The sequence below is a fragment of the Monodelphis domestica genome, chromosome 3 (assembly GCF_027887165.1).
Source record: "Monodelphis domestica isolate mMonDom1 chromosome 3, mMonDom1.pri, whole genome shotgun sequence".
Classification (NCBI taxonomy): domain Eukaryota; kingdom Metazoa; phylum Chordata; class Mammalia; order Didelphimorphia; family Didelphidae; genus Monodelphis; species Monodelphis domestica.
In genome coordinates, this window is record NC_077229.1 from 76,614,772 (window position 1) to 76,635,319 (window position 20,548).

At 36.8% G+C, this 20,548-nt stretch overlaps 1 protein-coding gene across 2 annotated transcripts in view; it reads right to left on the reverse strand.

Annotated features, from left to right (window-relative positions):
* AP3D1 (adaptor related protein complex 3 subunit delta 1) overlaps nt 1–20,548 on the reverse strand; it is a 170,876-nt gene that overhangs the window by 12,884 nt on the left and 137,444 nt on the right. For both annotated transcript variants that reach the window (XM_007489313.3, XM_056820692.1), the window contains 8 exons: nt 19,014–19,085; nt 15,085–15,160; nt 10,664–10,863; nt 9,793–9,866; nt 5,759–5,945; nt 3,493–3,555; nt 2,560–2,655; nt 894–1,043 (listed from right to left, as the gene is read on the reverse strand). In XM_007489313.3, the coding sequence (XP_007489375.2) occupies nt 894–1,043; nt 2,560–2,655; nt 3,493–3,555; nt 5,759–5,945; nt 9,793–9,866; nt 10,664–10,863; nt 15,085–15,160; nt 19,014–19,085 (918 nt within the window). The remainder of the gene's footprint in view (nt 1–893; nt 1,044–2,559; nt 2,656–3,492; nt 3,556–5,758; nt 5,946–9,792; nt 9,867–10,663; nt 10,864–15,084; nt 15,161–19,013; nt 19,086–20,548) is intronic.

The following is a 20,548-nucleotide window of genomic DNA, read 5'->3' on the forward strand; positions in this document are numbered from 1 at the left end:
CTTTCTGGCTTTATGAAACCATCTTGCCTTTACACACTCTGGTCCGGTCAAACCAGTCTTTGTGTTGCCCCACACACAACAGGCTAACTCTTATTTCCATAATAACTCCTCCTGGTTGGAAATGTGTTCCCTCCTCATCTCCTTTCAGGACTAAGCTCATGGGCACCCCTTTGTAGGAGGCCTTTTTTTATCCTCCAGCTTAGGGCCTTCCCACTCAAGATTACTTTATAAATTGTTTTGTATATACCTATATATGTATAAGCTGCCTTTCCTGTTGGAAATGTAAGCTCCTTAAGGGCAAGGTTTGTTTCATTTGTATCCTATCACATAGTAGGTGCTTAATAAATGCTAATTATTGATTGCTGATTCACAGAACTTTAGAAAACTTGCTAACAAAACCACCATAAGCTACTCAGAGGCATGGGAACAGAGAAGAGAAAGCTCTGGTTTTGAATCCGTGTTCTTACATTTGATTACTGGCCCCTTCATTTATTGTTATGCAAGCTTTTAGAGTCTTAATGCCATCATTGATTATAGGAGGAAAATAATATCTGCACAACTTGGCCCTATTTATGTGAATTTATGTGAAGGAAAGACTATCTAAGTACAAATTATCATTATAATAATCAGACCATCTCTGCAAGACAAATGGAAGTTGGCAGAGACAATTCAGCAGATGCTAGACTTGCAACACTCTCTGTGAGGATAAAATATGCAGAGGCCCAAGTCCTTTCTTTTCCACAAGTCAAAACCAGATTACAACTGTGGTAATCTGCTGGGTAAGTTCTGGTTGATTATAAGTGTCCAACACTGATTCCCCAACATCTAGGGAAACTCATGCCCATTCCCAACTTCCTGCAAGATCAATGAAGCAGTCTCAAGTACCCCCTCACCGGAAGGGGCTCGTCATCAAGAGTGCCATTTTGTATAGCCTCCACTTGTTCATCTTCACTTGGATGCTTTTTCTTTTTGGATTTCTTTTTGTCCTTGGACTTCTCTTCCTTCTCCTTCTTATGCTTTTTCTTCTTATGTTTGGAGGATTTCTAGAACCAAAAGAAGAGTCAACAATAAATTCTTAAAATGTGTGAGATGTCAATATTTATGATAATGACAAATAAAATATTATCAGTCATACAAATTATACTTTAGACAATTTTAAAACACTAAATTCCAAATCAAATTTTGCAAAAAGAACCCTCTGACCTCCTCTTTCATCCTATGTTATTAGGGCCCTACATACTCATTCTGAGATCTTTCCATGTCTTGTATGCAAAATCCCTCAGTGGCTTGCTCCAGGCTCCCTCCTGAATAATCAATCCCTTTATCTGGTGAGATTTTACCAGCCTAATCTCATTCTCTGCATACAGACTTGCTCTGTGCCCTAGTTAAGAGTAAATCTCTAGGACTGTATGATGCCAAAGATACTCCCCTACACTTTTCCACTTTGGAGCCCACACCCACTATCCCCCAGAATCTCCAAGTTAGAAGAGATCTAAGAGAGAAATCTACCCTACAATATATCTGACATGGCCTTCCCTTAAAGACCTTTAGTGAGAAAAAAACCATTATATCTACTGAGGTAGTTCACTCTACTTTTTGATGTTTTCTAATTGTTAGAAAGGTTTCTTTTCAACAAAATTAGGTTTCCTTCATTTCAACTTTTAGTTCAAGCACTTGTCTCTGGGTTCAAATAGAACAGGTTAAATGCTTCTTTTATGTAAGACAGATATTAACAATTTGAAGATTGTGATCACGTTTCCCCTAAAATCCTCTCTATGTCATACACATCAGTTGCTTCACTTGGTGCTCAGAGTATGAGCTTAATACCACTTCCCACCCTAGGTACCTCCTCTGGAAACTTTCTAGCATGAATATAAGATGTCAGCAGACTATCTCCTCCTTAGTACAGGACATGATGTAGCTTAAGATGCCATTAGCTTTGGGGGCCTGCCATATCATACTGCTGATTGCTTCCATTCTGGGAAGTCTGCACAGCCCAAGCAACATGGTAGTTTGTTATGTTCTGAATTTCTAAATGGTTACTACTATCAAGAATAGCTTGTCTTTTTCTTTGCAAGATTTATATTAGTCTACCATCCAACCATTTTTTGTTTAGTTGTTTTTCAGTCATGTATGATTCTCTGTGACTCCATCTGAGGCTTTCTAGGCAAAGATACTAGAGTGGTTTGCCATTTCCTTTTCCACTTCATTTTACAGATAAGGAAATGAGGCAAACAGGGTTAAGTGATTTGCTATTTATTTATTATCCATTATTATTATTTATTTATTATTGTCTATTTATTTGTTTTGAGGTCATTCTCTTTTTTTTTAAATAAAGAGTTTTTAAAAATTAACAAAAAATATATTTCCTTTTTCTCCCAATTGGCCATGTCCAAAAAATCTATGTTTGACTTGCACACTGATACCAAGAACTCTCAGGAGGAAGATAACATACTTCTTCCTGGGACTTCCACGCAGAGTTCATAAGTTAAAGAGCCCATTAAGAACAAGGCTCCATAAACAACTGTTTCTATTTCCACAGACTTGGAGTTTGCTTACTTTTTCTTCATCCTCGTCTTCATCTTCTCTCTCTTCTTTTTTAGGCTCCTCATAGCCTTCAGCCACAGCCATAACTGTATTTATACTGGGTTCTATCTGCACAAGGGGATAAAATGTTTGTTTTAACCAAATGAATCATATATAATCAAGCACATATAAACACCCACAAGGAAAGCACAATAGTTTCAGGAAGTTCTATTCCCTCCTGTGACAAACAAAGCTAAACCATTACCTCTTAATAGCCTGGAGCTTCACTTTTTAGTTTTATACACTTCAAGTAATTCCTAAGCTAGCAGTAGTTCCGCATTCAACAGTGAATGTGAAAGTTAGGGTTTCATACCTTCTCCTTTCCAATTATGACTATCTTTGGCTGTAGAGGTGGAAATAATTCAAATTAACACTTACTAAGCACTTATGTGCCCATCAGCTTGTGAAATACCAAGGGGAAATTTAAAAGATGATCAAAGTCTTGCTTTGCAAAGACCCCTAAGACAACATAAATTTTGGACAAAAAATACCTTGATGGCAAATACATTTTAATATTTAGAAGAAGCCTTGAAACATGAAACCAAGGGTTCATGGATTTTTTTAAACCCTTGCCTTCCGTCTTAGAATCAATACTGTGTTTTGGTTCCAAGGCAGAAGAGTGGTAAGGACTAGCCAATGAGGGTTAAGTGACTTGCCCGATATATGGCTTGTACCATCCAAATGGACATATCACTCCTTGGGCACCAGTCTGGTTTCTTTTTAAAGTTACACAACTCTAGTGAAACACTTGCCCAAGGGATATAGTGAACTTCCTAACAATTCAATGGAGTCACAGATACTGCCAATCATTTCTAGACAAAACTATATTAGCACTCATTGTTGAGACAAATCTAAGAGAGTATGTCTTTTATCTTTGAATGGCCATTCTGGGCTATGTACACTTACAGATGACTGTGCTGTGGAGGCAGGCGAAGGAGCAGCAGAAAGCCAGAAGTCTAAGTCTTCCCCCTTAAATAAAGAAGAAATGAAGTTTCAACAAGAAAAATAAGATCATGGCTTTTTTTTTAAACATATGAAGTAATAAATTACTTGGCTTTTTTCTCTCATATCTTGTTAAGACATGATTTACTAGCATGGAGAGAAAAAGAGAAAGGCAGAAGAAAACTGTTTGGCTATGTTCCCATCTGGTTCCTAAATTATAAATATCTCTTTATCTGGACTCCTTAGTAGAAGAGTGTATCTTTATTGTCCCTATCTCTAAAAATTTCCCTATATTCCTTTCATTTTCTCTTTCACGATGTTACAAAATTAAAGTGGTGGTTCCTGATCTGGATTGTCAAAAGAAAGGGGGAAGGAGGGCAAAGAACAAGAAATATTTAGTAATCCCTTCTTTATTGCCAGGGTTCTGTACAGTAACTCAGGTTGTAATTCTGGAGGCATTTTTCCCCCCACAAAACACTTTACTTAACTTACCAACATCTACTTTAATTAATAATGAGATTGCCATTGTGGACTTGGTTCATTTTGTTCATGAAACTCACTAACAAATAAAGAGTAGAATTTAAAAACAGCATTTGTTACAACAAAACAGAGCCTTAAAGGCAAGATGTATCTCAAGATTATATAGATAAACAAGTTTCTAAGAAAGTTGTAACCAGAGATGATAGGTTTGGTGATTCACTGAGAATCAATATCTAATGAAACATGAAATGTGGCGGATACTTCGAGTCTCTGATATGAATGGTATGGATATAACCTCTTCACTGGTAAGAGATTGCTACTCCTCTGCCCTCCTATGTTGGGCAGTTTTTGCCCATGTTGTTCTTCTTTTATACATCCTTCAGAGGAGCCACTGAGTATATTGGAAGCCCTCCTCTGATTCAGCAATGTTTTATTCAATGTTTCAGCAATGACCAGTTTAGCATTTAGGTTGTCTGATTATTTAGGTTGATGATTATTCTTTAACCTCAGCTATATGATTGGCTCAACTTTTTTTAGTCATTAATGTCTTTTCTTTCATGTCAGCAATAGTTGATGTTGTGTATGTAATAGTGATGTTGTGTAAAATATGATGTTGTGTACTAGAAAGAGCAATCGATTTTTAATACAAGACCCTAGGTTCAAAAAAAAATTTTTTTTAAACCCTTACCTTCTGTCTTGGAATCAATACTGTGTATTGGTTCTAAGGAAGAAGAGTGGTAAGGACTAGGCAATGGGGGTCAAATGATTTGCCCAGGGTCACACAGCTGGGAAGTGTCTGAGGCCAGATTTGAACCCAGGACCTCCCATCTCTAGGCCTGGCTCTCAATCCACTGAGCTACCTAGCTGCACTCCGTCCCGGCCCCCCCCCCATTCAAATTTTAATGCAGTTTACCTCCTAGGTGACCTTGGATAAGTCACTTTTCCTCTCTGGGACTCAGTTTCCTCAACTGTATAAAGAGCTGGTTGGACTTGAAAGCCTCTAAGCTTGTCCATGTCAAATTACCATGACCCTCTGTATCCCTCTCTCCACCATCCTGCATTTGTCACTACAGAAAGAAATGAGGATGATCTAAATCTGTATTTTTTTTTTAAATATGCATCTTGGGTTGCCATGATCCACCCGAAATTCATAACCCAGTGACTAACTTTCTAGTGATAAGCTTCCTTGGACAGGATTACAGTTTTCTCTTAGTTTTTACTTGAAGCCTTTCTAACCTGTTGGTATGTGGCAAGGGTCAATTCTCTGAGAGTACCACTCTGTTATTTAACTCCGAAAGACCGGAAGAGATTTAACTAAAGCAAATTGCACAAATTCACTTCTGAGTCAAAAACAATTTGGAAAACTGCAGCCAATATTTGATTCTTTGTAAACAAATTATGTGGCAGAGGCAGCTTCACAAGTATTATAAACAAAATAGTCATGATTTATAACTGCAGCTCATGTTTCTATAACACTGCAAAGTTTACAAAATACTTTCTTCAACACAGCTCTCTGAGGTAGGTAATACAAAGTTATGGATAATAAAAACAAGGCCCAGAGAACACAAGTCTTACATCCTTACTCTTCCTTTTCCTGCCCCCCCCCCCAACCCACCATTCCACCATGAATCAGACTATGATAATCCAGGCATACCAGGCAGGTACTGGGAGAAAATATAGAACAAGAAGACATAGCTCCTCCCCTCAAAGAGTTTAGTGTCTAAGATGTCAAGAAACTAGCAAGAATTACCTTTTTCTCTTTTTCTTTCTCTTTTTTCTTTTCTTTTTCTCTCTCTTTTTCTTTGTGTTTCTTCTCTTTCTTTTTCGGTTTTTTGTTCTTCTTTTCTATCACAGGAATTTCTTCTTTTTCAGGGGATTTTGGGGTCTCTGCATTTCTATGTCTTTGGACTGGTAGTTTTTCACTATCCGCTAAGGGCCTTAAAAGAAAAAAGGGCAATATTTGGAGACAGAGACCATTCTAATTCTCAGAACATTCACAAGGTTCTCTAAAATGTGTTTTCTAATGAAATAGATATTGCTTAGAAATCCCATTTATTCACCAGAACTTGTGACATGTGCATACTTCAGGGTTACAAAGGGAATCTTTTGGGCACTGGCAGAGACTTATTTCTCCCTGCATGCATTTTGAAAACTCCAGACTGTCTTTTTTTTTAACTCTAATAACCTTATCCACTCACTTGAAGATAATGAAAATATTTGCAGATCAAATGAAACTTTCAAGAGAAACAGTATGGGAACACAAACACACTGTTAGAGCCTCATAAGCTACATATTATCCTTAAAGACATAAGGGTATAGAAGAGGAAAAACTTAAACTTGAGATAACACAAATTGCCATACAAAGCAAGCTATATAGTAACTCATTAGATCCTTACCAGATGGATAAAACAACTATGCCTACAATCAGAGGAGAGACTAGTATTTTTATTTTTCTCAAGCCTGGGGATCAGAATGAATTATAAACAAGATCTCCACCTACTCCAATTTATCAACTGTCTATCTGTAGAAGCAGTGGTAGATGGTATTAATCACCACCTGGCATTCTAACCTAACCCTCATATACCATGCAGATAGACCCTCAGAATTACACTCTTTTTCTGTAAGTGAGGGCTTTGCATTTAAAAATAAACACTGAGATAGCATGTATCACAAAGATAAAGCTGAGGGAGGCCCATTTAGTATTCTTCGGGTTTGTCAGACAATTCAAAGTTTTAAACCTTCAGGTTAGCATTAATATAGTTTAATTGCTTATTTGAGTATCATTTAGTATTTTAGTATCACTAGTAAAGAAGGCAGAAGGAAGCCGGCTCTAATTTGACTTTAAAATACTATAAACTCCCAAGGATCACTTGCTGCAGAACTATAATATGCTTGGCCTTCTGGGAGACTTCCATCACGTGAGAAAAATCACTAAGAACAAGTGGCTGCCATAGGTCAGGCTCTGCTGTGATAAGTCCACGTGTGATCCTAGGAAGTTATACAACACAGTTTTAGGGGCAACAAACCAATCTTTTCAAAGAATGCTGAAATACTGGGATATCTTACCTGGGAGGCTTCCCTGAAACCAGACTGCATGTGAGTGTGAGACAGACATGGCAATGTGAGCAGAGAGAAAGAGAAAGAGGACAGAGATTATGAGAACAAGTGATAGACAGACTGAGGCTAATGGGTTTGAAGAGATGGGAAGAGAATGGACAGATATAGTATGAAGAACCAAGCATTTTCAACTGGGTACATCATTTAATTTAGAGAGAATTCTAATATGAGATTTCCCATAAATTTACCTTTGGCTTTGATTTAGAACTCTTTATATAGCATTTCAAGGACGTTTTCTGTTTAAGGACCTTACTGGTGCTATTAATTTCTAATTCAAAGCTATGATTCTCTAATAATTTCCACAGCAGGCAACTGAAAAGTCAGAAAGGATTATGACTATGAACAAGCAATTTAGGATTAAAGAGTGCTTTAAAAGAACTCCCATCTACTGCTTGGTAGAGAACCAGGAATGCAGAATTGTCTTTAAATGGAAAATCCAGGTAAAGCTAAAACCTACTCATTCCCCATGTGAAAACCAAGATTTTCCATAAATTTATCCACTATAAACAAATAGAAAAATGGTAGCCTGAAGCAACCTGCAATCTTGTTGCAAAAAATGGACCATTAGGCCTGTTGCTTTATTCCTCTTTACCAGGATGCTTAGGTGCTAAATACATTATTTTTCAATGAAAGGCTGATAAAAGCTTTGTTATTTCAAAAGAAATATCCCATCAGTAAAATGGCTCTGGCTTTTATGAAAGCTACTATTATGAGGGAAACATTTTTTAAGCCTAGCAAACCAACAGCAGTTATTAAGCCTAAATAGAAAAATTTCTATTCATCATGTTTGGTGCAATAATAAAGCTAGTATTAGAACCGACACACTGAGAAGGAGAGTGCTATTATTCATCACAGATTCCCCTACTATAGGATTTTTTTAGGAAGATCACAGAACCAAAACAAATTTAAAAGGAATATTTTCCAAACTAGTACGAGAAGTTAGCTTTATACTTCTTTCTTGGTTTACAGTTCATGCCAAAGATGAAATTTTATATCTGTTTGTATCTGTTCTTGGGACAAAAAAAAGAGGAAGAAAAGAACACTAATAACCAAGGAATAAGGTGCTCAGGTAAATAATTCTGCCATTTCTGTAGTGCTTTAAGGTTTGCACAAGAGGCAAGATGCTGGAGAGAACACAGTTCTGGCTGAGAAGTCTGGAAGAATCTGATACACTGTAGACTCAAGGGCAAATCACTTACCCTTTCAGTCATTCCAAGGAAGCCTCTAAGAATGCAAGTTACAAAGGAGTTGCTGATCTGGATTGGTGGAAGGAATTTCTATGGTTAGAGTTCCCTACCAACATATTAGCTTTAAGACCTCAGGCAAATCAATTTATTTTTCTTAGCCTCAGTTTTCTCACCTGTAAAATGTGGATAATAATAAAAGCACCTATTTATCAGTGTTATTATGAAAACCAGTTCCCTGACGGGATTTTTTCCAAGGCCATCTTTTAACACCTGCTTCATTGGGACAGAATTGTTTTAAGATTTTCAGATATCTGGAACCAGCTGTTTTGCTCAAGAGTCCAAGGGAGTGATGTCAGGGTGAGTGGAGGTCAGTGAACATCCCCCTTGTGCAGAGAGGAATGAGCTTTACCTAGCTCTCTGGAGGAGCAGGAACTGGGAAAGGACACTGTCAGCCCAGGCTCTGTATCACTTCCAACTATCTGAGCTACTGGAATGGAGGAATGCAGCTTGGGATACAGATCTAAGGCACCCAATGAAGCCTCAGGGGAAGAAACCTTAGAGTTTCATTCTGTTAGGTCTGGCCCAAAGTGAGCTGGATGATAAACCTATACTGTACATAGGAAAATCTCATGGAGGTCACCTGGCTCAATCAAAGAACTGTTATGATAACTTTTCATTTTGGAAACATTTTTAGAAAGAAGTACATATGACTTGTTGGAGAATATACAGAGAACAATAAGATGATGTTTAGTCATTTTTCAATCATGTTTGACTCTTCGTAATCTCATTTGGGGTTTTCCTGTTCAAAATATTGGAGTAGTTTACCATTTCCTTCTCCAATTCATTTTACAGATGAAGAAAGTGAGACAAACAGGGTTAAGTGACTTGCCTGGGGCTACACAGCTTGTGTTTTAGGTCAGACCTGAACTCAGAAAGAGGAGTCCTTCTGATGCCGGGCCTGGCATTATTCAATGTGCCACCTAGTTGCTCCAACAAGGATAACAAGCAGATTTACAACCATACCCTATGAAAACTCACTAAAGGAACTAAGATGTTTTTTCCTAGTGAAGAGAAGCTAAGATTAAGTGGGCTCATAATCATGATTTTTAAATTTTTAGAGAGCTGCCACATAGAAGAATAAGGAAGCTTATTCTGCTTTGTTCTAGATAGCAAAATTTCACAATTGGTTGAAAATCAAAAGATTCCCAAATCCTAAGGATGTAAGAAAATGGAATGGGGTGTACCTTGTTAGGTGATGAGTATAGGCTCAAGACTATGGATATTGCAGAGGGGAATCATTCCTGAACAAAGATATTGGACCAGCTGATCCAGATAGTCCTCTAATGACTCATAACTACTGTCTATGGTTCAATGTTTAACCTTCCTCACCATGAAAGCCCCTAAATAACATAAGTGTTTGCTATACTTTCAGAAGCATTTCAACCAATATGCAAAAGACCAAAGAATTCCATCTACTTACTTATCCAAATCTATGTCCAGGGCCTTATAGGGATCATTGGGATCTTTGTCATCTTCATCACTTGGAAGTGCATTCTAGGGGCGGGGGAAAAGGGAAAATTAGGGGAGAAAAATAAAATAGAGCCAGTCTGTTTACACAGAAACCATCCATTGTAAATGGCAATAGCTTTAGAATCCAAGAAGCCCTAATAAAAAGATAGACTACAACTCTAATTTTATGTGAAAAGGCTGAAAGCTATCTATCCAGTTAATGCTTGCACTTTCAAATGCAAAAGAAAAGATCCTACTCTGGTGCTCAAGAAACCAATACATACTAGGGCAGCAGAATTTACTGCTGAGACCCAAATATGGATATTCTGACCATATGATTTAGGAGAGGAAACTACCCAAACCAAATTTATTTAAAGCTTAAGTAATGCCCCATATAGGTTATATATTTTCTATGTAAAAATTACTACTGAGTGAAATGTACGTTAAAATATTAGTGATGCAGCAGAAGGCAATGGATGAGGAAGCTATGATGCTTAGTCAAAAGGTGTGATATGGGTTTGTTACCAATCACAACTGACTCATTGCTTTCTTGTTAGGTTTCGTGCCTCTGGTTCAGTGTTTTCTCCCCTTAAAGATGTCAAAATAGAAAGGAAGCAGGAGCAGCAGACCAATGTCATTCAGCAGGGTCCTGTTCTAGAAGAGAAGTCAGGACCTCAGGCAATGGTGACTCCAGGGGAGGCTACAGAAACACAAACCTGGGAAAAGCCAGCTATACTATGAATGGGTTAGCTCTATGCCTTACCCAGAAAAGATGACTACTGTATAAAAGCAAGGAAAAAAGAGGGCAGTGTGTTAGGGGGAGGAGCATGTGGGACACTAACCTCAGGCATCTCTTCAGTGATGATATCCACCTGCTGTGCAGGGGCTATGTCTTCATCACTTTCAGTATGAAGTGAGTTGTGCCGGCGATGCTTGCCTTTCTTTTCCTTTTTTTGCTTTTTCTTTTTCTTGTCTTTCTCAAGTTTTTGTTTATGTCTCCGTTCTTCTTCAAGCTTTACATACTGGTCTGACATAGGAATACCTATAGAGGATATAATTATTGTTATAAGTGGTGGGGCTCAGAGCCTGTTAAGACACTAAACTCAAGAATAGTGACCCACAAAGTTTCCCTGATAGCAATGGCAAAGGAAAGAAACAGAGATAGTATAGAAGGATTCGTCTCCAGTTCCCAATCTCTTCTTTGTTGGGGGGAGGAGTCCATGCACACATGTTTATAAGAAGGAGGTATGGTGGCATGGCACTACCATATGCTGCAGCCCAGCCTTCACTATCCCCCACATCTCCTCCTTCTATCTCTTTAAGTCTGTTCCTTCTTTCAAGAGGCACTTCAGGTGGAAGCTCCTTTGGAAAGCAGATTTTGACACCACCATTAGAGGTAAAAGTATTTTCTCTTTCCCCAACATTTCCCTGGTCTAGGAGGAGACCTTCTCTCTCTGATATAGTTATTTGTATATTTATTTCCTTACCTCCTCCCTGCCCCAACTATAAACATTTTCCAAAAAGGACTGCCTTCTTTTTTTTTTTAAACTCTTACCTTCCATCTTAGAGTCAATATTATAATTTTGTTCCAAAGTAGAAAAGTGATAAGAACTAAATAATGGGGGTTAAATGACTTGCTCAGGGTTCCACAACTAGGAAGTGTCTGAGACCATATTTGAATGTAGGTCTTCCTGTGTCCAGGCTAGACTCTATCCACTGAGCAATGGCCATTCCCCATTTATTTTTGTATCAGTAGTGCTTCACACAGGTGCTGAAGGCAAGTTTACTGGACTTCCTTTCTTGTTCTCAATCAAGATGCAGTAGGTCTGCTCTTAATTACAACTTTGTAAAACAGGGAAGGCATTTATTTTGAGAACTGAAGGGCACAGGAGAAAGCATTGCTAGTGATAAGACCCTGTTATATAACATTTGTTGGGCGCTCTCATCATCAACTCCTTTGTGAAGAGCTGAGAGAATAATATATTCATAAATATTAGATGTAGAAGAGATCCAAGATACTACTTAGGTAAGTGGCAAAAAACGGGAAGAGTTTATGCCAATTTTTTAATATGTTTGAAACAAATGAAGAATCTGAACATCATTCACATGTGATTTACTTTATCTTTCAAGGTATTCTAACTTCCTACTCAGTTTTGCCTGCCCAAAAGCCTCCTGAAGTTCTTATTTCTTTCAAACAAACATATGAAGTGATAGGATAAATCAGATAATCTCTAAAGTACTTTTCAACTCTAAAATTTGATGATCTATTTTCTAAGATTCTTTGAAGCTCTGACATTGTGTTTCACATAAAAAGGTCTCTTCCAACTCTTAACAATCTGTGATGGTTTATGATATTCCCTTTGGGCCAAAAGATACAGGAGAGTGTTGAGAGACAAAGACAATGATAATCACTTATATGATCTAGTGCAGGAGTCAGCAAATCATGGACCCTTTGCTAGTTAAAATAGATAACAAGGGTCAGAGGGAGGGGAGCAGGTAGTGGGCTGGATTTGGCTCTTGTGCCAGAATTCTATGTTAACAATTCAATAAAATATTGAGTATTTAACTTATTCTTTATCATTTCAGGATAAATGGGACTACAGGCTCCCTACTACAAAACTCTACAATTGAAAATAAATCACAAGGATTACAATGACCAACTTGGCTCCAAATCATAGTTGAGAAAATTTATCTTCCTTCTTTGCAAAGGTTGGGATATTATGTAGTTCAGTCATTTCAGTAATATCTGATTCTTTGTGACCTCATTTGGGCTTTTCTCAGCAAAGATACTGGAATGGTTTGGTTTGAGCTTTTCCAGATCATTTTATAAATGAGAAAACTAGACAAACATGGTTAATTGACTTTCCCAGAGTCTTATAGCTAATAAGTATCTGAGGCCAAATTAGAACTCAGGTCTTCCCAACTTTAGGACCAACACTCTTATCTACTGCACCACTCAGCTGCAGGGTTTATAAGAGTAAAATATACTATGAATGTGCTAGTTTTGTTGATTCATTTTCCCCTACTCCTATAAAAATCTTTTTATTACAAGGTATAGTAATACCTTTCCTGAAAAGTGGAGAGGAAAGAGATATACTTGAAAATGAAGGTGATTCAAATAGAAAAGATGTCAATTTAGAAGGTAAAATTTTTCTTTAATAAATAAATAGAAAGAAGGGGACAGCTGGGTGGCTCAGAGGATTGAGAACCAGGCCTAGAGTCAGGAGGTCCTGGGTTCAAATGTGACATCAGACACTTCATAGCTGTGTGGTCCTGGGTAACTCACTTGACCCCCATTGCCTAGCCCTTACCATTCTTCTGCCTTGGAACCAATATACATAGTATTGATTCCACGATGGAAGGTAAGGGTTTCTAAAAACAAATAAATAAATAAAAAGAAAAGAAATCTCATGGGTCTATCACTCAAATCCTGCTCTGGTTACCAGAATGGTACCATTCTAACCCAAAGGTGTAGTTTCTCAGACAAAATCCTTTATCAACATAAAACCAGTAAATATGTAAACCTATAATTCAAATTAAATCAAAATTCAAAAGAAATCAATATTCATCAGTGCCAACCTCTTATTATATAGCCTTCATAAATTTTTCTATCAGTACTCATTAAAAGTTGCCAAACATTAGAACCCACTAATAGACTCCAGAAAAAAAGGATAGTGATTTTTGGCTATACAAGTGACTGCAGTTTGTTAACAATTTACATGGCTCAAAAATCATACTGAAAATAAAAGTTCATTTTAAGTTTTGCTAAAAATAAATACTGTTATAATATTTATCATTCACTACCATTTGTGAAATGATTTTTAGCACTTGAACAAATTCTGGCAATGAGAATCAATTAGTGAATTATTAATTCAATCATTCATTAAGGGTCTGCTATATACAAAGGATAGTATCAAACTAGGGGAGAGACAAAGATTATTTACTGTTCATCCTTTTGGGGAGTAAAGAAGTTCATTTTGGCCTTAATCTCTTTTTATAGGATTTGGCAATGAAGGCCTCTGGTGTTCTATGCATTTTGCTAAGGAAGTTGCAATTCCTAATGGTGAAGTTTTTTAATATTTCTCAATATTCTGTTGACAATATGTTATTGAAAAAAGCCAGGTGGGAAACTCCTTTCTGAGCTGAACTTGCTTCCTTGCTGAACTCAGTTTGCCAAAGAAATGTAATTCTCCCTTTATATATATATATATAAATAAAAGTAAAATCTACAATAAAAAATAAAATCTGTTTTCTGTAACTCTGGGCAACTGGGTTTCACCTCTAACAATTTAAGGCATACTTTGTTGCCTTCTGAAATCCTGATTAGCCCAGGAACGCAAATAATGACTGTCATAGAGTCTTCCAAGGGGAAAATTCTGTTGCCTGGAAACTTTTTTTTAAGAGTTTTATGCCTTGTTGATAGAAGGAATTCCTAGTAAGTCAATGCATATCTGTAGCAACTCTGTAATTGATAATTTTAATTTTGGGGGAGAAGAGGGTGTGAATGAGAGTTTAAGTCAGAGTCACTCCTTACAGGGACTCAGGTCTTTCCAATTTTTGAGGTGAGAAACTCACTATCCATATGTTGTCTCTCCAGAAATGTTATCACTACATAACTCCTTTCCTTTGTGTAGACAGAATCCATTCCCAGGCTTGTCTAATCCAGCTTTTCCTACCCCACATCCCATTTTGTGTGCATACATTGCGGGATATACGGGCACAGAGGATAAAAGGTGTGGGGCCAGATGTATTCTCTCTCTTTCTCCCTGGGTTAGTGAGGCAGTGGAAGATGGTCTGGAGCAGGAGCTCCGGTGCTTGCTGTGCACTTGAAGGTTTTTTTGAGGACTTTGGCAACTTGACTTGTTTCTTGATTTAGCTCAGGGTATTATTTTAGATAGATGATATTTTCTGTCCCTTTACTACATTTCTCTTTTTTCTATATCTCCATTTTTATTAAAATCTTAATTGTTAGAGCTACTAACAGACTCCTGACTTGAGAGTTAATTTTATAAATGGCAACCATGGTCTTTTAAAAAAATTATTACATTTAATAATTTTACTTTCATTTATTACACCTTTTTCAGAAATTAAGTTCATTAACATGGGCAGTTTTTTATGTTATTGTCTTCTTAGTAACTCTTCTACAATAAAGTTTCATTTGTGACCTTGGAATTAGGAGAGGGACCCTCAGATGAATCTGGTTTTGGCATCAAGGAAGAAATAGATATCCCAATTTCTGAAAATATTGAATTTAATTCTTTACCTGGAACTTTCAAGGGAACTGAGAGATCAATCTGGACCACAGGTATGTGCTCAACTCCAGGAGTATCCTGATATCGCTGGATAAATTAAAATTTCAAAAGCATTATTATTGAAAACCAACTTGTCTAAGCAATAAGTATAACATTACTTAATTGATTACAAAGATAAAGGACAAAACTTGTTGTCGTTAGGACATCAAGCAAACAAAGCTGAATATATCTGCATACCCAAGCCTATTATTCCCTGTACATCTGGAGCCATAGAAACTTACATAGAACCCATCACACAGATGATCAAAAGGGGAATATTCTTTAATGATTAAGTTGAACCCTAAAAGAATTGACTGAAGACTATCATGAAAAATGGGAGTCTCTGAATCAATGTGATGTTAGATTGTATGGAAATATTTATTTTGAGAAAAGGTGACAATCATAAAAGCTAATGTAAATGTATATTATGAAGCTCTTTTACATATTAGGCACAGAAAACATCGTTAGCTGCAGAAAACACAAAGCTGGAAAGGATAATTAGGTAATGAGCCAAGATCCAAATCTGATAGAACAAGATGAAAATATAATAAGGATACCAAGCTCTACATTTGAGATTCTTTAAAAGTTCATACACAGAGATATATATCCACAGGCCCGAGTGACTGTCAAGCTCTGTGAGAGGACTGAAGATACTAAATGGCAGTGCAAAGAGAGCACTGGACTTTTAGTCAGGGCAATGGGATTTCACATAGATCACTCTGAAATTTTCTCTATGTATTACTGTGATTAAGATACAGGGTTATTCACAAGATTACAGATTCAGAGCTAAAAGGAACCTTGTAGGTCATCTTGTACAACCTCCTGATTATACTGATTAGGAATATATGACTAATTTTACTGAGGCTATAAAGTTAAGTGACCTGCCCATGGTCATACAGGTGTTATGTAGCAGAGCCAGAAATCAAACCCAATTATTATTATTTTTTTAATAACCCTTACCTTCTGTCTTGGAGTCAATACTGTGTATTGGCTCCAAGGCAGAAGAGTAGTAAGGGCTAGGCAATGGGGGTCAAGTGACTTGCCCAGGATCACACAGCTGGGAAGTGTCTGAGGCCAGATTTGAACTTAGGACCTCCCCTCTCTAGGCCTGGCTCTCAATCCACTGAGCTACCCAGATGCCCCCTGTACAATACTTTTAATGATCCTCAGAGTCTCCCAAAGGCAACCATCTTATAAACACCAGTCATCTTCTGATGATGGCTGTGAAAAATTAAGAATCACAAAGTCTAAAGGATCAAAATCTCAGGTTAATGAACAGAGACGAATGCTGCAATAAATATGTTGTCCCTTACTTCCAAGGACTTTTTGCCATGCTGGGCAGAAAATATGTAAAAAAAAGATAAATGATGAGAAAAGTAAGTGGAATGGTTATGTATTAAGGCTGAGAAATAATAAACAGTATGCATCCTATAGGAGTAATCACTCAATGTCAAGAGTCCTAGAAAAAGGATCCCAGTATGGTGGAACTCGGCATAGAAGGTGTATAGGAAAACAAGGACAAGAATGACACAGGATAAAAATGTGTATGGGTTACCATTTGCACACTGTAGAAATATCACTTATGTGAATGTAATCATAGGCTTAATATAATACTCAAATAGAATTTGAAGGGTAAAAGTTGCTTTGAGTTATGACCATGCAGTATAGAAATGAACACCTGCAAGAGGTTTTTTCGATTTTCTTTAATTGTGATCCCCTTCAAAGGATATTGAGCTAGATGCATTGTGTTTAGAGGGAACAATTCACTAAGCTAGAATCTATCATGCATTGCAACTCTTAGGGACTAAAGAGCTAATTGGAACTATTAGAAGACATCTGAAAACTGAAATTGACTTGTAAGCTGACTACTTTTATCTCTCTGGAGTGTGTAAAAGCACAATCACTGATAGGACAGTAAGGAATAAAAAGAAGACATAGGTGGTAGTACAACCTAGGCAATGCTCCAAAGCTAACTGCCTAGTCAGTGTGAACTTTAAATTACTCCACCCTACTTAGATCTTACATTATGGTGAAGATAGAATTATAATCTCCTGATTGAACAATGAAGGTACTTAGTTCTTGCTTTATAATGAAGCTAGAACTTTAAGTTAAGTCTATTTTTAGATCTTAATACAAAAAGGTGCTAAATAACTATAAAGAGTATAACTAAGTAACTATAAAAGGTCAAGTAACTAACAAAAGGAGAATTTAACAAAGAAGTGTTAAGTAACTCAAAAGATATAATCTAATCAAAGAAGATGAGAACTAAAAAATGGGCATTTAGGGGGCAGCTGGGTAGCTCAGTGGATTGAGAGCCAGGCCTAGAGATGGGAGGTCCTAGTTTCAAATCTGGCCTCAGACACTTCCAGCTGTGTGACCATTGGCAAGCCACTTGACCCCCATTGCCTAGCCCTTACCACTCTTCTGCCTTGGAGCCAATACACAGTATTGACTCCAAGACAGAAGGTAAGGGTTTAAAAAAAAAAAAAGAATGGGCATTTAGAGGAGGGGACACAAGGGTAAAAGGTCTATAAATGTGGCTCACTTCCTTTCTCCAGGACCTTTTGGCGGTGGAGATTTGGCTGGTGGCAGTGTGCTGGGCTTTTCAGCATCTTGACGTGGCTACAAGCTATTGCCCAGTTTGGTGGTGAGTTTTTGGCTAAGTTTTTTCTCCTTTACTTTCCAACCTTATCTCCTTCAGAGACCTAGTGGTGGAAATCTTGAACACCCCCAGCACAGTCCAGGCAGGAGAAATTTAAGGAGAAATTTCTCCTTAAATCCTTCCCTCTATATTAATTAAAATTACCATAAATTTCCACTTACTTGGGTATTTTATTTGTTTTTTTTTTCCCTTGGCGACCAATTAATTTAGATTTTAAGTCACAACCCTAGAATTATCTTTACATTAGGGCCAATTTTATGGATAATTATAATGTAGAATCTAATCAGATGTTGGCTGAGAAAGGTTGCTCAGCAATAAGCAAGCATTTATTTTATAGTACAATATGGCTTAATGACTCCACTATGCCAGAAAGGGACAAGCAGTCTAGTGATTTAAGACTATAATATAATCACTGTAAACATCAGAACCAAGAGACTGAGCCAACTAGCCTAACAGCTTCTAACACCATAGAGGCTGTCAATTTCATCAGACTATTAATGATAAGGCTGACAGAATAATTCTAAAAGGTTCTTGAAGTAAAGGAATGAAGGCTCAATATCAGGGGTCTTTAACTTTTTTTTGTATCTTAGACTCCTATGGCAGTCTTTTGATGAAACTTGTGAACCTTCTCAGAATAATGTTTTTAAATGCATAAAAAAAAATACTTAGGATTGCAAAGCAAACCAATTCTATTCAAATACAGTTAGCAACTTAAAAAAAAAAAGCCCCAGATTAAGATGCCTAGGCACACTCCATGCTTTTGAAAGAAAAGTTTTGGCCAAAGCAACTTTAAAATGGGGAAAGTTAGAATCTGATGTGAAAGGGAGTTTACTCTCTAGAAGCTTGATGACTGCACACAACTTGAACCAATTACTCAAATTCTAGGATAAAATGAAGAAGGATACTCTCTTATAAAGAAATTATTTGAGATTATATGGAATAACACTATACAGAACTATAAAACAAAAGGTATATCAATGTTTAAATGTTTGAAATTTAGCAAAATTTCCTTTAGCTTTTTGCCTTAAAATAACAAAACTGCCACTTTATTTCTGTTAAGTTATTAAACATAAGGCTATTAATTTATTTTGAACATTTGAAAGTCAAACAACATGTACATAAATGCAATGCTTAGAAAGAGAAAACAAATAGGATAATATTCATTCTACTACTGAGAATTAGTTTTAACCACTGCCTTATATGCAGAAAACTTATTTAACAAAGCAATCTCTTACTCACCTTTTGAGGTGATGGTGAACTTTTGATATAAAATGGATTGTTGGCTTGTTCCTGTTTCCGTGCTTCCCGGCGCTGAGACACAGTATTAAATATGACATGTAAAGGAACAAACCAACAAAAGTTTAATTTAGTGGCTGGGTATTATAAAGTATACCTGGAACACTTCTTACCTGATTAATTTAGATATGATTTACTATGATTAATTCAGTTTTCAACATGATGAAAGAATGCCATATTCAAAATTAAATTAAAATTCTAGTCTGTGGTTTTTTTTCCACAAAAAGTACTAGAAAAATCTATAAAGTTCAAATCAATTTGATCAACATTTATAAGATGCCATGTGAAGGCACCTTCTCTCATGTTTTCTAATCTTTTCTCTCATAGAGAGATGATAGAATATGCTGGGAGTCAAAGATCTGGGAGCACTAGAGATGAGTCCCAGTTATGACTATGGTTAAGTTATTTTGCCTAGATGACCTATTTGCTTACATGTAAATTGTGGAATAGCAATCCTTGCATAATATCTTTAATATGCTATTAAATAAAAAGCACTATAAAATGGACCAATTATTTCAGGAGAGGCAGAGCTCTTCACTTATTTTAGTAAGGAAGTGAAGGCAAAATACACAAAAATAGGTTAGTGTGAAAAGCCTCAGCAGCCTAAATGTAAGAACAAGTTTCTGAAGGGAGAGAACAAAGCAAATGGTTATCTGGAAGAGCTCAATTTACTTCTGGCTTCATCTATAATCCTTCAATCTAGACCTACTCTATAGCTTCATTGTGGTATGAAAGTGACCATAGATTCTTGAAGGACTTTCCAAAAAAATTATAGGTCTGTCAAAGTAGAAAGACTTTCCTGACAGGTATGTCAAAAAGTTTGTATATTCATCTTCAGAGGACAAGGCTCAGTTCAGAGTAGCTCATTCTTAGAAGGATGGACACATAATAGGACTCTCTATTGGCCTAGTCTCCATCCCTCATATTCTATTTTGTCCCTCTGTTCCTTTGCAATGGCTGGCCTCCATACCTAGAATGGTCGCCTTCTACTTTCGCTTCTAGGAATCTCTAGTTCTACTCAAAGCTCAGTCCAAGTGTTATCTCCTCCAAGAAGCCTTTCCTGATTCCCAGAACCATTAACGTTTTGCTCACCTCAAAATTATTTTGTATTAACACAGCTGTGTACATGCTATTTCACTCAAGTAGAATGTAAGCTCATTAACTAGCATAATTCCTGACATAGAGTAAATGTTTACTGAATAAAAAGGGACTGTTTTCACTTTTTCTGTAACCCTGGTCCCTAGCACAATGCTTGGCACACAAATGGCACTTAAAAAATGGTTACCAAATTGAATTATAAAAGGCAGACAAAGGTTGGAATCTATATGAACAGAAGGAATACTCGTTCAGATAAAATCTGAGATCCTATAAGTATTGGACTTAATCCATAATGTATGTTAATACTAAAAACTATGGTCAATGTAGTACTTATGTAGGGTTATCTGTATCTAAAGAAATGTCTGCTTCTGATTTCACAG